Below are 16,286 nucleotides of genomic sequence, written 5' to 3' on the forward strand. Positions count from 1 at the left end.
CCGTTAAATTCTACAACCACCTAAAAGGAAGCGATTCACAAACCTTCCATAACAAAGTCATCACCTACAGAGAGATGAATCTGAAGAGTACCCTAAGCAAACTGGTCCTGGGGCTCTGTTCACAAACACAAACACACCCCACAGACCCACAAAGAATTACACAACAAAACAAATCACATTTTGATAAACTCCCATATCTACTGGGTGAAATACCACAGTGTTACATCACAGCAGCAAGATTTGTGACCTGTTGCCACGAGAAAAAGGGCAACCAGTGAAGAACAAACACCATTGTAAATACAACCCATATTTATGTTTATTTAATTTCCCCTTTGTACTTTTACTATTTGCACATTGTTATAACACTGTATAGAGACATAACATGACATTTGAAATGTCTTTATTCCTTTGGAACTTTTGTGAGTGTAATGTTTACTGTTAATTTTATTTTGTTTATTTCACTTTTGTTTGTCTATTTCACTTGCATTGGCAATGTAAACATACGTTTCCATGACAATTAAGGCCCTTTGAATTGAGAGACAGCTAGAAAAAGAGAGAGGAGAGAGAGAGAGAGACAAACTGAGGAGAGAAGGAGAAGGGCCTCTACAAAGGAAACTAAGGCTCCAAAGTCTCCAACCAAACCGACAAAAGAAGAAGAGTGCATTTCTGATCTTCAGTGAAGCAAGAGAAGACTCTCAGACCAATTGACATGAAGTTTTAAAAGAATGTCTGTGATGATTGAGGGAGATGTGCATGACAGCTTCCCAAAAGGCACCCTATTCCCTATGGACCCTGGACAAAAAGTAGTGCACTGCATAGAGAATAGGGTGCCATAGGGCCCTGGTACAAAAGTAGCGCACTACATAGGGAATAGGGTGCCATAGGGCCCTGGTACAAAAGTAGCGCACTACATAGGGAATAGGGTGCCATGGAGCCCTGGTACAAAAGTAGTGCACTACATAAAGAATAGGGTGCCATAGGGCCCTGGTACAAAAGTAGTGCACTACATAGGGAATAGGGTGCTATTCGGGAGGCAGATCTTAAGTGACGACCTTCCTCCCCCTATGGTTCCCAGCAGCAGACGCTGCTTGACAAATCACCACATTTGTAATATTGAACAACCTTCCCACAACATTCTGGGAACGTTGCTTGGCTTTGGAACATTCTCAGCCCATTTAAGGAATTTGACAACAAACAAAAAAATATATATATATATTTTGTTTGGTATTTCATTACTTTAACACCGTGGTTGGTTGATCGGGATCGACTGATCGATCTCCAAGGCTTTCCTAGTCGATCACCAAACATTTATGTAAAAAGAAGACAACAATAAAAGACGTGGGTTCCTATTTTTTGTTACTGTTGGCAGTAAGTACAGCAGCTCTAGAGACAGGAAGGCTGAAAAAAAAAAAATCACTGAAGTTGGGAGACCTATATCTCCATCACTAACTTTAAACATCAGCTATCTGAGCAGCTAACCGGTCGCAGCAGCTGTACATAGCCCATCTGTAAATAGCCCACCCAACTACCTCATCCCCATAATGTTTTTATTTACTTTTTTGCACACCAGTATCTCTACGTGCACATCCTCATCTGCACATCTATCACTCCAGTGTTAATTTGCTACATTCTAATTACTTTGCTACTATTGGCCTATTTATGGCCTTACCTCCTTACTCCATTTACACACACTGTATACAGATTCTTCTATTGTGTTATGGACGGTATGTTTGTTTATTCCGTGTGTAACTGTGTGTTGTTCTTTGTGTCGCACTGTTTTGCTTTATCTTGGTCAGGTCCAGCTCCAAGTTGTTATTCAGCACTTTCTCCATACTTCCACTCACCGCTACAACTGCAACTGCAAAGAATGAGTAAAGCAAAGTGTTTCCGATAAGCCTTGTTATTATTAGCGTCTTTCGTCATTAATAGAGGGGATAGTTCACGTTCTCTGGTCTCCGTTGAGTAACATGAAATAATGTCTTCAGTTTCTCAGCGGAGGGAGGGAGAGGAGCAAGGCCAGGGAGTTGGGTGACAGGAAGCCATCAGATGCTTTATATATATATAAATATATCAGACTGACCATCAGATGCTTTATATATATATTTATATATAAATATATCGGACAACCTCTTATATATATATATATATAAATAAATAAGAGGTTGTCCGATTAATTAGACCGATTTCAAGTTCTCATAACAATCTGTAATCGGCATTTTTTGGAGACTGCGTGGCAGGCTGACTACCTGTTATGCGAGTGCAGCAAGGAGCCAAGGTAAGGATGCTAGCTAGCATTAAACGTATCTTGTAAAAAAACAAGCAATCTTCACATAATCACTAGTTAACTACACATGGTTGATGATATTACTAGTTTATCTAGCTTGTCCTGCGTTGCATATTATCGATGCGGTGCCAGTTAATATATCATCAAATCACAGCCGACTTCGCCAAACGGGTGATTTAACAAGCGCATTCGCGAAAAAAGCACATCAACTCCTTTCTTAAAATCAATACACAAGTATATATTTTTAAACCTGCATATTTAGTTAATATTGCCTGCTAACATGAATTTCTTATAACTAGGGAAATTGTGTAATTTCTCTTGCGTTCTGTGCAACAGAGTCAGGGTATATGCAGCAGTTTGGGCCGCCTGTCTCGGTCGACCTCTAATGTAATTGAAGTCAGAAGTTCACATATACTTGGTTGGAGTCATTAAAACTCGTTTTTCAAACACTCAACAAATTTCTTGTTAACAAACTATAATTTTTGCAAGTCGGTTTGGACATCTCCTTTGTGCATGACACAAGTAATTTTTCCAACAATTGTTTACAGACAGATTATTTAACTTATAATTCACTGTATCACAATTCCAGTGGGTCAGAAGTTCACATACACTAAATTTACACTAAAATTCCAGGAAATGATGTCATGGCTTTAGAAGCTTCTAACATCATTAGAGTCATTTGTAGGTGTACCTGTGGATGTATTTCAAGGCCTACCTTCAAACTCAGTGCCTCTTTGCTTGACATCATAGGAAAATCAAAAGAAATCAGCCAAGACCTCAGAAAAAAAATTGTGGTCTGGTTCATCCTTGGGAGCAATTTCTAAATGCCTGAAGGTATCCCGTTCATCTGTACAAACAATGGTATGCAAGTATAAACACCATGGGACCACGCAGCTGTCATACCACTCAGGATGGAGACGAGTTCTGTCTCCTAGAGATGAACGTACTTTGGTGTGAAAAGTGCAAATCAATAACAGAACAACAGCAAAGGACCTTGTGAAGATGCTGGAGGAAACAGGTACAAAAGTATCTATATCCACAGTAAAAATGAGTCCTATATCGACATAACCTGAAAGGCCGCTCAGCAAGGAAGAAGCCACTGCTCCAAAACTGCCATAAAAAAGCCAGACTACGGTTTGCAACTGCACATGGGGACAAAGATCATATTTTTTTGAGAAATGTCCTCTGGTCTGATGAAACAAAAATACAACTGTTTGGCCATAATGGCCATTGTTATGTTAGGAGGAAAAATGGGGCGGCTTGCAAGCCGAAGAACACCATCCCAACCATGAAGCACGGGGGTGGCAGCATCATGTTGTGGGGTGGCAGCATCATGTTGTGGGGGTGCTTTGCTGCGGGAGGGACTGGTGCACTTCACAAAATTCATGGCATCAGGAGGCAGGAAAATTATGTGGATATATTGAAGCAACATGTCAAGACATCAGTCAGGAAGTTAACGCTTGGTCGCAAATGGGTCTTCCAAATGGACAATGACCCCAAGCATACTTCCGAAGTTGTGGCAAAATGTCTTAAGGACAACAAAGTCAAGGTATTGGAGTGGCCATCACAAAGCCCTGACCCCAATCCCATAGGAAATTTGTGGGCAGAACTGAAAAAGTGTGTGCGCGAGCAAGGAGGCCTACAAACCCAACTCCGTTACATCAGCTCTGTCAGGAGGAATGGGCCAAAATGCACCCAACTTATTGTGGAAAGCTTGTGGAAGGCTTCCCGAAACGTTTGACCCAAGTTAAACAATTTAAAGGCAATGCTACCAAATACTAATTGAGTGTATGTAAACTTCACACGCACACACTGATAGTAATTCTGTCCAGGGAGAGGGAGGGTAGCAGGTCATGTGGAACAAGATAAGAGGTGTGTCTCCCAGTCTCTGTAAACTTCTGACCTACTGGGAATGTGATGAAAGAAAGAAATATATACTGTTTATATTTACAGTATATCACAAACACAAACACTAACGAGTCACATGACACCGGAGGGAAAATTGGCTAATTGGGCCCAATTTGGACATTTTCACTTAGGGGTGTACTCACTTTTGTTGCCAGCGGTTTAGACATTAATGGCTGTGTGTCGAGTTATTTTGAGGCGACAGCAAATTTACACTGTTATACAAGCTGTACACTCACTACTTTACATTGTAGCAAAGTGTCATTTCTTAAGTGTTGTCACATGAAAAGATATACTCAAATATTTACAAAAATGTACTCACTTTTGTGATATACTGTATATACACTGAACAAAAATAAAAACGCAACATGTAAAGCGTTGGTCTCATGTTTCATGAGCTGAAATAAACATAAAAATATCCCCAAAATGCTCCATACCCACAAAAACAGCTTATTTCTCTCAAATGTTGTGCACAAATTTGTTTACATCCCTGTTAGAGGGCATTTCTCCTTTGCCAAGATAATCCATCCACCTGACAGGTGTGGCCTATAAAGAAGCTGAATAAACAGCATGATCATTACACAGGTGCACCGAGTTCTGGGGACAAAATGTGGACATTAAAAGTGCAGTTTTGTCACAACACAATACCACAGATGTCTCAAGTTTTGAGGGCAATACCACAGATGTCTCAAGTTTTGAGGGAGCGTACAATTGGCACGCTGACTGCAGGAATGTCCACCAGAGCAGTTTTCAAATAATGTAAAAATGTTCATTTCTCTACCATAAGCCACCTCCAACATCGTTTTAAAGAATTTGGCAGAATGTCCAACCGGCCTCACAACCCAGACCAGGTGTACCAGTACCAGCCCAGAACCTCCACATCCGGCTTCTCTCACCTGCTGCATCATCAGAGTACAGCCACCCAGACAGCTGATGAAACTGTGGGTTTTACAAAACCGAAGAATTTCTGCACAAACGGTCAGCAACCGTCTGAGAAAGACCATCGCCGTGCTCGTCATCCTCACCAGAGTCTTCACCACAGTTCGGAGTCGTAACCAATTTAAGTGGGCAAACGCATGGAGAAATGTGACCGTTCCTGGGGGGAAAAACAATGTCCTATATCCCAGAGCTGGAGTAAATGACATTACTAAGCTGCTCCTGAATGGACTACGTCAGGACATGGACATTGATTCTATCGTAGTCCATTTGGGTTCTAATGACATTATGAAGGGCAGCTCTGAACAGTTGAAACTGGATTTCAAAAGAGCTTATTGACTCTCTGCTAGACACTAATAAAAGACCCATCATATCTGGCCCTGTGCCCTTCTCTGATTCGTGGCACTGAACGCTTTAGCCAGATTATTTCTCTTCTCTAATTGGCTATGTGATTATTGCAGCTCAATGGGTGTAACTTTTGTTGACTACTATTTCGATACCTTTTGAAAACAGGTTTCATAAGGAGGATGGGATCCACCCAAATCCTATGGGATCCACCCAAATCCTATGGGATCCACCCAAATCCTATGGGATCCACCCAAATCCTATGGGATCCACCCAAATCCTATGGGATCCTGGATCCTTTCACAGCATTATAAGGCTGTGTTGAGACAATGACTTATCAATAATCCGAGCCCAGCTCAGTTAATCCTCTACCATTGTGTCGCTGAGTTGTCATAATGCTAAGGCAAATGTACATTATCCCAGGGGCGTTGGAAAGACACAATGTAAGTAACCTAATGTATGTCTACCCTGAATACCTCTGCTGATCCTACAGATACTGTATGCAGTAATCATGTGCATACTGAACCAGAGTTATACTGTTAACACTGAGGCTGTAGGCCCTAGTAGGAAGTCCACTAACATAAATCATTTGAGAACATGTACTTCTGCTAAGCTTCCCCAGTAAAGCAATGAAAACAAGCAAGCATCTCAGAAAAGTGCTCAAAATTGCCCACGTTTACATATGTGGCTTAAGAAACAAATTTAATGAAATGAAACAGATGACATTCATATTCTAACTCTCTGAAACCCACTTAGACAATATATTTGATTAGATCATGGTAGCAACAAGGTTATAACATTTACAGAAAATACAGAAATGCCAAAGGTGGAGGTGTTGCTGTTTATATTCACAACCACATTCCTGTAAAGATTAGAGATGATCTCATGTTAAATATTGTTGTAGTAATATGGCTACAGGTTCATCTGCCTCACCTAAAGCCCATTCTGGTGGGAAGCTGCTATAGACCACCAAGTGCTAACAGTCAGTATCTGGATAATGTGTGAAATGCTTGGTAATATATGTGATTTCAACAAAAAGGTATATTTTCTGGGGGTGATTTAAACATTGACTGGATTTCATCATGCTCCCCACTAAATAATAAGCTTTAAATTGTAACCAGTGCCTGCAACCTGGTTCAGATGATCAAATCAACCTATCAGGGTAGTTACAAACAGTACAGGAATGACATCATCAACATGTATTGATCACATCTTTACTAATGCTGCAAATACATCAGATGTAGTGATCACAACATATCTAGGAAAACCAAAAATCAAAAGGCTGGGCCCAAAATAATGAATAAGAGGTCATACAATAGGTTTTGTAGTGATTCCTATTTTGTCGATGTAAAGAATATTTGTTGGTCTGTAGTGAGTAATGAGGAGCAACCAGACGCTGCTGGTCTGTGGTGTGTAATGAGGAGCAACCAGACGCTGCTGGTCTGTGGTGTGTAATGAGGAGCAACCAGACGCTGCTGGTCTGTGGTGTGTAATGAGGAGCAACCAGACGCTGCTGGTCTGTGGTGTGTAATGAGGAGCAACCAGACGCTGTTGGTCTGTGGTGTGTAATGAGGAGCAACCAGACGCTGCTGGTCTGTAGTGTGTAATGAGGAGCAACCAGACGCTGCTGGTCTGTGGTGTGTAATGAGGAGCAACCAGACGCTGCTGGTCTGTGGTGTGTAATGAGGAGCAACCAGACGCTGCTGGTCTGTGGTGTGTAATGAGGAGCAACCAGACGCTGCTGGTCTGTGGTGTGTAATGAGGAGCAACCAGACGCTGTTGGTCTGTGGTGTGTAATGAGGAGCAACCAGACGCTGTTGGTCTGTGGTGTGTAATGAGGAGCAACCAGACGCTGTTGGTCTGTGGTGTGTAATGAGGAGCAACCAGACGCTGCTGGTCTGTGGTGTGTAATGAGGAGCAACCAGACGCTGCTGGTCTGTGGTGTGTAATGAGGAGCAACCAGACGCTGCTGGTCTGTGGTGTGTAATGAGGAGCAACCAGGCGCTGCTGGTCTGTGGTGTGTAATGAGGAGCAACCAGACGCTGCTGGTCTGTGGTGTGTAATGAGGAGCAACCAGACGCTGCTGGTCTGTGGTGTGTAATGAGGAGCAACCAGACGCTGCTGGTCTGTGGTGTGTAATGAGGAGCAACCAGACGCTGCTGGTCTGTGGTGTGTAATGAGGAGCAACCAGACGCTGCTGGTCTGTGGTGTGTAATGAGGAGCAACCAGACGCTGCTGGTCTGTGGTGTGTAATGAGGAGCAACCAGACGCTGCTGGTCTGTGGTGTGTAATGAGGAGCAACCAGACGCTGCTGGTCTGTGGTGTGTAATGAGGAGCAACCAGACGCTGCTGGTCTGTGGTGTGTAATGAGGAGCAACCAGACGCTGCTGGTCTGTGGTGTGTAATGAGGAGCAACCAGACGCTGCTGGTCTGTGGTGTGTAATGAGGAGCAACCAGACGCTGCTGGTCTGTGGTGTGTAATGAGGAGCAACCAGACGCTGCTGGTCTGTGGTGTGTAATGAGGAGCAACCAGACGCTGCTGGTCTGTGGTGTGTAATGAGGAGCAACCAGACGCTGCTGGTCTGTGGTGTGTAATGAGGAGCAACCAGACGCTGCACTTGACACATTTATGAAACTACTAAGAAGCACACAACCATTAAGAAAATGACTGTAAAAACGGTTAAATCCCTGTTGTTTGATGAGGAATTGAAAAATGGTATGGTTGAGAGGGATGAGGCAATAGGAATGGCAAATAAGTCTGGCTGCACAACCGATATGCAAACGTACTGCAAATTGATAAATCATGTGACTAAACTGAATTAAATAGAAAAAAAGTAGAAGAAACTACGCTATGAAACAAAAATAAATTACATAAATAATGATTGCAAAAAGCTTTGGAGCACATTAAATTAAAATGTGGTTTAAAAAAAAAGAGAGAAGCTAACTCAGCGCCATCATTCATTGAATCAGATGGCTCGTTCATTACAAAACCCAATGACAACGCCAACTACTTTAATGATTCTTTAATTGGCAAGACTCAAAATCATTAGTCACTTCAATAATGCTTACACATCTTACATTACGCATCTCATATGTACAATATATACTGTATTTTATACCATCTATTGCATCTTGCCTATGCCATTTGGCCATCGCTCATCCATATACTGCTATGTACATGTTCTTATTCCATCCCTTTAGATTTGTGTGTATACGGTAGTTGTTGTGGAAAATGTTACGATTACTTGTTAGATATCACTGCACTGTCGGAACTAGAAGCACAAGCATTTCACTACAATCGCATTAACATCTGCTAACCAATCGAATTTGATTTTGATTTTGATTTGAATAGCAAACTTAGGCATGACATGCCAGCAATAAAGCGCTGACACTACACATCCAAGTATATCTGACCAAATTATTTTGAATTTTGAATTACGTAAAATGAGTGTGGAAGAGATGAAAAAATTATTGTTGTCTATCAACAATGACAAGCCACCGGGGTCTGACAATCTGGATAGAAAATTACTGAGGATGATAGTGGATGATATTGCCACATCTTCCATTTAAGCCTACTAGAAAGTGTCTGGAGGGAAGCTAAAGTAATCCAGCTAACTAAGAATAGTAAAGCCCCCTTTACTGGCTCAAATAGCCAACCAATCAGTCTGTTACCAACCCGTAGTAAACTTATGCAAAAGAATAAGGTGTTTGACCAGATACTATTTTACAGTAAACAAATTGACAACAGGACTTTCAGCACGCTTATAGAAAAGGACATTCAACAAGCACAGCACTTACACAAATGACTGATGATTGGCTGAGAGAGAAATCGATGAGCAAAAAGATTGTGGGAGCTGTTTTTGTTAGACTTCAGTGCGGCTTTTGAGATTATTGATCATAGTTTGTCTAGCTGTTGGAAAAAGGTGTGTATGTGTTATGACTTTACACCCCCTGCTATATTGTGGATAAAGAGTTACAGAACACACGAGTGTTGTTTAATGGAAGCCTCTCATATACAGTGAGGCAAAAAAACGTATTTAGTCAGCCACCAATTGTGCAAGTTCTCCCACTTAAAAAGATGAGGCCTATAATTTTCATCATAGGTACACTTCAACTATGACAGACAAAATGAGAAGAAGAAAAAAATCCAGAAAATCACATTGTAGGATTTTTAATGAATTTATTTGCAAATTATGGTGGAAAATAAGTATTTGGTCAATAACAAAAGATAGGGTAGGGTAGGCAGGGTAGCCTAGTGGTTAGAGCGTTGGACTAGTAACCGGAAGGTTGCAAGTTCAAATCCCCGAGCTGACAAGGTACAAATCTGTCGTTCTGCACCTGAACAGGCAGTTAACTCACTGTTCCCAGGCCGTCATTGAAAATAAGAATTTGTTCTTAACTGACTTGCCTGGTTAAATAAAGGTCAAAATAATAATAATAATAATAATAAGTATTTGGTCAATAACAAAAGTTTATAATATATAATAAGTATTTGGTGACGCGGCTCCAGAAATGTGCCCCGACTACCAACTGTCTGTCATATTGCGCGCAGGGGACTAGATCATAAGCATAGACAAGAAAAATACATGTTGAGAACATGGCGCAAGAATGACCGCTATTAATTGATTGTTGAACGTTATGATGGACACAGCTTTGTCGAACCAAAACATACAGCCTCTACTCAACAATCTCAAACTCGAGAACAAATCGTTTCGGGTCTGCAGTTTGCGAATGTCTGTGCTCTACCACCTTGCCTTGCTACCCAGAGTACTTCCTCTGGCCAAACGCTACACCATGCACGTTTTTTTCCCTCCGAAAGTATGTAGCGAACGACAGAGCAGAGAAAGAGTCGTCAGGCTACTTACCACCCTCATGGCAGACAAACATTATGCCAAGAGTCTTTCACAATCTAGTCCGGTTGTGGCCACAACTAGACCTCGTTTCAAATGTATTAAGATTTATAATGCCTTCAAATCGACAAAAAGTACATGTTTTACAAAGTCTCAGTCACAAATGATAGCTTTAATAACCCTTCTATGGTGAACTAAAGGCTCGTGGAATTTTTATATTTTACCTTTATTTAACTAGGCAAGTCAGTTAAGAACAATTTCTTATTTTCAATGACGGGAACAGTGGGTTAACTGCCTGTTTAGGGGCAGAACGACAGCTTTGTACCTTGTCAGCTCGGGTGTTTGAACTTGCAACCTTCCGGTTACTAGTCCAACGCTCTAACCACTAGGCTACCTACTACCACTCTAACCACTAGGCTACCTGCTGGTTACTAGTCCAACGCTCTAACCACTAGGCTACCTGCTGGTTACTAGTACAACACTCTAACCACTAGGCTACCTGCTGGTTACTAGTACAACACTCTAACCACTAGGCTACCTGCTGGTTACTAGTACAACACTCTAACCACTAGGCTGCCTGCTGGTTACTAGTCCAACACTCTAACCACTAGGCTGCCCTGCCGCCCCAATCATGACTCTTTCGAGTTTTCAGTTCATCGTTCGCCGGTAGCAGTTCTTGATCTGGGCAACACTAACTCAAATGAGTCAAAAGATTATTTATTTTGACTTAACGACTCGAAAAGATTCAAATCAGCCAAACTTCCAATCACTACAAATAATAATAACCTATTATCTGCAGAAAACGTTGTCAGAACCTCCCTGCAATGTAAAAAAAATAAATAGCCGTTCCCAGAACAGGCGATTTTTGTTTGTTTTATCAGTCAGGAAACGTACGGCTTCGATCCCACAACCAATGTAAAACAAAAAACATACGTTCCCACGACTTCCAAGGAACCCAATGTGCTAGCTGGGTTACTGTTCTCCTCCAATAAGAGGCGATACATCACTATTGGAGAGTCCAGATCGGAGGACACTGCAGTCCCACAGGGGTCGGTCCCACAGGGGTCAGTCCCACAGGGGTCGGTCCCACAGGGGTCGGTCCCACGGGGGTCGGTCCCACGGGGGTCGGTCCCACAGGGGTCGGTCCCACAGGGGTCGGTCCCACAGGGGTCGGTCCCACAGGGGTCGGTCCCACAGGGGTCAGTGCTGGGGCCTACACTGTTTTTAACCGACATGCTCCCTCTCAGACACTATAACATCAACATCCATCGCTACAATACACAGGTTTACATTAAGACCAAACCGAACACCATGTCTGCCCTAGCAAAACTCAGCAGCTGCCTAGAGTACCATCAGGCCATGGATGAAAGAAAGAGAACTTCCCTCCAGTTATACAGTAGTAAGACTGAGGCTCTGCTTATTGGGACACCCAAGGAGGTCACCAGTGCAGGAAACATCTGCCCTACAATCAATGGACAGGCAACCCATCTGTCCACTGTCACCTCCAACCTAGGAGTCAGGCTTGATCCTTCTCTGTTCGCATAAAACAAACACACTATATATACACACAAAAGTATGTGGACACCCCTTCAAATATTCAGCCATGCGTACAGATGTATAAAATTGATCACACCGCCATGCAATCTCCATAGACAAACATTGGCAGTAGAATGGTCTTACTGAAGAGTTCTGTGATGTTCAACGTCACACCGTTATAGGATGCAACCTTTCCAACAAGTCAGTTCATCAAATGTCTGCCCTGCTAGAGCTATCCGGTCAACTGTAAGTGCTGTTATCGTGAAGTGGAAATCATGAAGTGGCTCAGCCGTGAAGTGGTAGGCCACACAAGCTCACAGAACACGACCACACTGAAACGTGTATAAATCGTCTGTCCTCGGTTGCAACACTCACTACTGTATTCCAAACTGCCTCTGGAAGCAACGTCATCACAAGAACTGGTCGTCAAAAGCTTCATGAAATGAAGCCGCACACAAGCATCGGCTGGAGTGGTGTAAAGCTCGCCGCCATTGGTCTCTGGAGCAGTGGAAACACGTTCTCTGGAGTGATGAATCACGCTTCACCATCTGGCAGTCCGATGGACTAATCTGGTTTTGGCGGATGCCAGGAGAAAGCTACCTGCCTCAATGCATAGTGCCAACTGTAAAGTTTGGTGGAGAAGGAATAATGTTCTCTAGCTGTTTTTTGTTTTTCATGGTTCAGGCCCCTTAGTTCCAGTGAAGGGAAATCTTAACGCTACAGCATACAATGACATTCTAGATGATTCTGTGCTTCCAACTTTGTGGCAACAGTTTGGGGAAGGCCCTTTCCTGTTTCAGCATGATAATACCCCTGTGGACAAAGCATACAGAAATGGTTTGTCAAGATCGGTGTGGAATAACTTGACTGGCCTGCACAGAGCCCTGACCTCAACCCCATCAAACACCTTTGCGATGAATTGGAAAGCCGACTGCGAGCCAGACCTAATCACCCAACGACATCAGTGCCCGACCTCACTAATGCTCTTGTGGCTGAATGGAAGCAAGTCCCCGGAGCAATGTCCCAACATCTAGTGGAAAGCCTTCCCAGAAGAGTGGAGGCTGTTATAGCAGCAATGTTCCTACATCTAGTGGAAAGCCTTCCCAGAAGAGTGGAGGCTGTTATAGCAGCAAAGGGGGGGACCAACTCCATATTAATGTCCCTTGATTTTGTAATGAGATGTTAGACAAGCAGGTGTCCACATATTTTTGATAATGTTGTGTTTCTTGGTCATACCGTCCCTCTCCCAGCCAGATGCAGAGAAACTCATCCACGCCTTCCATCTTCTCTCGGATCGAAACCACGCTGCATGGGCGCCTCCAGGACTAATCACTAGAGGCTTCAACTAATCCAGAACAGTGCTGCCAGGGTCCTGACCAGGACCAAGAAGTCCGACCACATCCCCCCGATCCTGCCCAAACTGGCTAGCGGTTTGACTTCAAAAATCCAACTGCTTCTATGTAAAAGCCTTGAATGGATTGAGGCCCACCTACATCAGCGATCTCATCTCAACCAGCGAGACACCTCTCCCCGTTCCGTCTCCGAACTATGGGGGACCGAGCCTTCTGCTCCCTCGCCCCTTCGCCTGTGGAAATCTCTCCCTGACCATCTGTGAGGCAATCTATCATTGACAAATTGGCCTTAAAATCCACTTCTACAGACAGTCTTTCTTCTGTTAGTCCTAATGGATTTAGCACCTAGCCCACTATTGCTATTATACCGACCTGGATTCAAAATGGATGACAAATTTATTTATTTATTTTTATATATATTTTTTTTACATAGATTTTATCTATTAACTCTATGATGAAAAGCGCAAATGAAATGTATTATTATTTGCATTGCACACTGGGTGACAATAAGGTTGGTTGGTATCCAGATTTTCCTAGTGTTCCTGTACCATACCGCGGTATATGGTATTATCAAGGGCGCAATTTCTTTCCAAATGTAATTATTAACTTTTTTTTAAAACTTTTTTTTACGCACAAAACAATTTAGACAGCAGCGATCTTGATCCAGGAAGGGATGGATGGTCTCTGCTGTAAACCAAGAAACTTGATATTGCAAGCTAGCAAACTAGATAGCAAGTTAGCAAACCAAATGCATGGCTGGAGCCCTGAGCTGGAGCCCTGAACCCCCCCCCGTATTGAAAATCATACTGTCGGTATACCGTCCAAGCCTAGGTGATACACACAGAAACACGCTCAGTTCAGAAACACACACACAGCTGTCCGGTACCACCCACCTGTCCGGAGGATGCTAGCAGGTTGATGGTGGTCAGTAGCATCCAGCCACGTGACGCCTCTTCACTGTGGTTCACCTCCAGGAACTGGACGATGGCTCTACTGGCTGCCTCTGTGGAGAGAACACACACACACACGTTGGTCATAGACAGAGAATGAGCTACATATGTGTAGCATAATGTAGCATAACTCCATATTAATGCCCATTATTTTGGAATGAGATGTTCCCACGAACAGGTGTCCACATACTTCTGGTTATGTAGTATATCAAAAGATGGTCAAGCGGAGTGACAGCTTTACTCCATCCATCCCTCTGATCATAAGCCAGTTCTCTTTTCCCTCACTCCATCCCTCACTCCACCCCTCACTCCACCCCTCACTCCTTCTCTGTCAGTTCGGTCCACATTTCACCCAAAAACCGGTGTATAAATCATCACGAGAGGCCACCTCATCCATCCAGCTTACGAGCTCCAACACTGAGCAGTGAGAATCAAGGTAATAAATAAGTTGGTATTTTGGTCATGTTTCTCTAGAGCTGTTGCTTGGACACCTATCTGAGCTAGGCGAATAACAAGACAGCTCCACTGATACTGACGAGCTGCAGCATCAGATCAGAAGCTGTGAAGGGCTGTAGAGTCAGACCAGAAGCTGTGAAGGGCTGTAGAGTCAGACCAGAAGCTGTGAAGGGCTGTAGAGTCAGATCAGAAGCTGTGAAGGGCTGTAGAGTCAGATCAGAAGCTGTGAAGGGCTGTAGCGTTAGATTAGAAGCTGTGAAGGGCTGTAGAGTCAGACCAGAAGCTGTGAAGGGCTGTAGAGTCAGACCAGAAGCTGTGAAGGGCTGTAGAGTCAGACCAGAAGCTGTGAAGGGCTGTAGAGTCAGACCAGAAGCTGTGAAGGGCTGTAGAGTCAGACCAGAAGCTGTGAAGGGCTGTAGCGTTAGATTAGAAGCTGTGAAGAGCTGTAGAGTCAGACCAGAAGCTGTGAAGGGCTGTAGAGTTATATTAGAAGCTGTGAAGGGCTGTAGAGTTCTATTAGAAGCTGTGAAGGGCTGTAGAGTCAGATCAGAAGCTGTGAAGGGCTGTAGAGTTAGATTAGAAGCTGTGAAGGGCTGTAGAGTCAGACCAGAAGCTGTGATTAAGAACTGCTGAGCTCAGACAAACCTGACATGATCTTAATTGAGGAGACTTTAACCACCCACAGTATGTTAAATTAGTACGGGGTGGCAGCTTAGCAACAGCCCTCGCGATGGACTGTAAGCAGGCAAAAACGTTGCAGCGACGTTGACTTAAGACTTGACATGAAATAGGCCAAAATATAGCTGTTAAGGGGAACAGTGAGACAGACGTGTAGCCTCCCTTGGGAAAGAGATCTTCTGACCTCGACGGGACGATCTGGTTAAATAAATCCACTGACCTGTGGACTTGTTGGAGGCCCTCCGTCTGATCTCTGTGACCATGAGCCGGGACACCTGGGTAGTGAACTGGAGGAGGTCCTGGAACTTCTCTGTCATGGTGCTGGGGGGAGCGCTACCAAACACCTGCAAAAAAGGTCAAAGATTAACAGTCAGAGGAAGGCCCTAAAAACAGTCAAAGACTGTTCTCTCTGCTACCGCACGGCAACCGGTACCGGAGCGCCAAGTCTAGGTCCAAGAGGCTTCTAAACGGCTTCTACCCCCCCAAGATATAAGACTCCTGAACAGCTAATCAAAGGGCTACCCATTTGTACTGCCCCCCCTCTTTTACACTGCTGCTACTCTCTGTTTATTATCTATGCATAGTCACTTTACCTCTACCTACATGTACATATTACCTCAACACCGGTGCCCCCCGCACATTGACTCTGTACTGGTACCCCCTGTATATAGCCTCCACATTGACTCTGTACTGGTACCCCCTGTATATAGCCTCCACATTGACTCTGTACTGGTACCCCCTGTATATAGCCTCCACATTGACTCTGTACTGGTACCCCTGTATATAGCCCCACATTGACTCTGTATATAGTCTCCACATGGACTCTGTACCGGTTCCCCCTGTATATAGCCTCCACATTGACTCTGTACCGGTACCCCCTGTATATAGCCTCCACATCGACTCTGTACTGGTACCCCCTGTATATAGCCTCCACATTGACTCTGTACCGGTACCCCCTGTATATAGCCTCCACATTGACTCTGTACTGGTACCC

At 43.6% G+C, this 16,286-nt stretch overlaps 1 protein-coding gene across 1 annotated transcript in view; it reads right to left on the minus strand.

Moving 5' to 3' along the window:
* wdfy3 (WD repeat and FYVE domain containing 3) overlaps positions 1 to 16,286 on the minus strand; it is a 206,092-nt gene that overhangs the window by 163,582 nt on the left and 26,224 nt on the right. Inside the window, 2 exon segments of the mRNA XM_046351507.1 lie at positions 14,102 to 14,211; positions 15,513 to 15,636. Coding sequence (XP_046207463.1) covers positions 14,102 to 14,211; positions 15,513 to 15,636 — 234 coding nt within the window.

The sequence above is a fragment of the Oncorhynchus gorbuscha genome, linkage group LG05 (assembly GCF_021184085.1).
Source record: "Oncorhynchus gorbuscha isolate QuinsamMale2020 ecotype Even-year linkage group LG05, OgorEven_v1.0, whole genome shotgun sequence".
Lineage (NCBI taxonomy): Eukaryota > Metazoa > Chordata > Actinopteri > Salmoniformes > Salmonidae > Oncorhynchus > Oncorhynchus gorbuscha.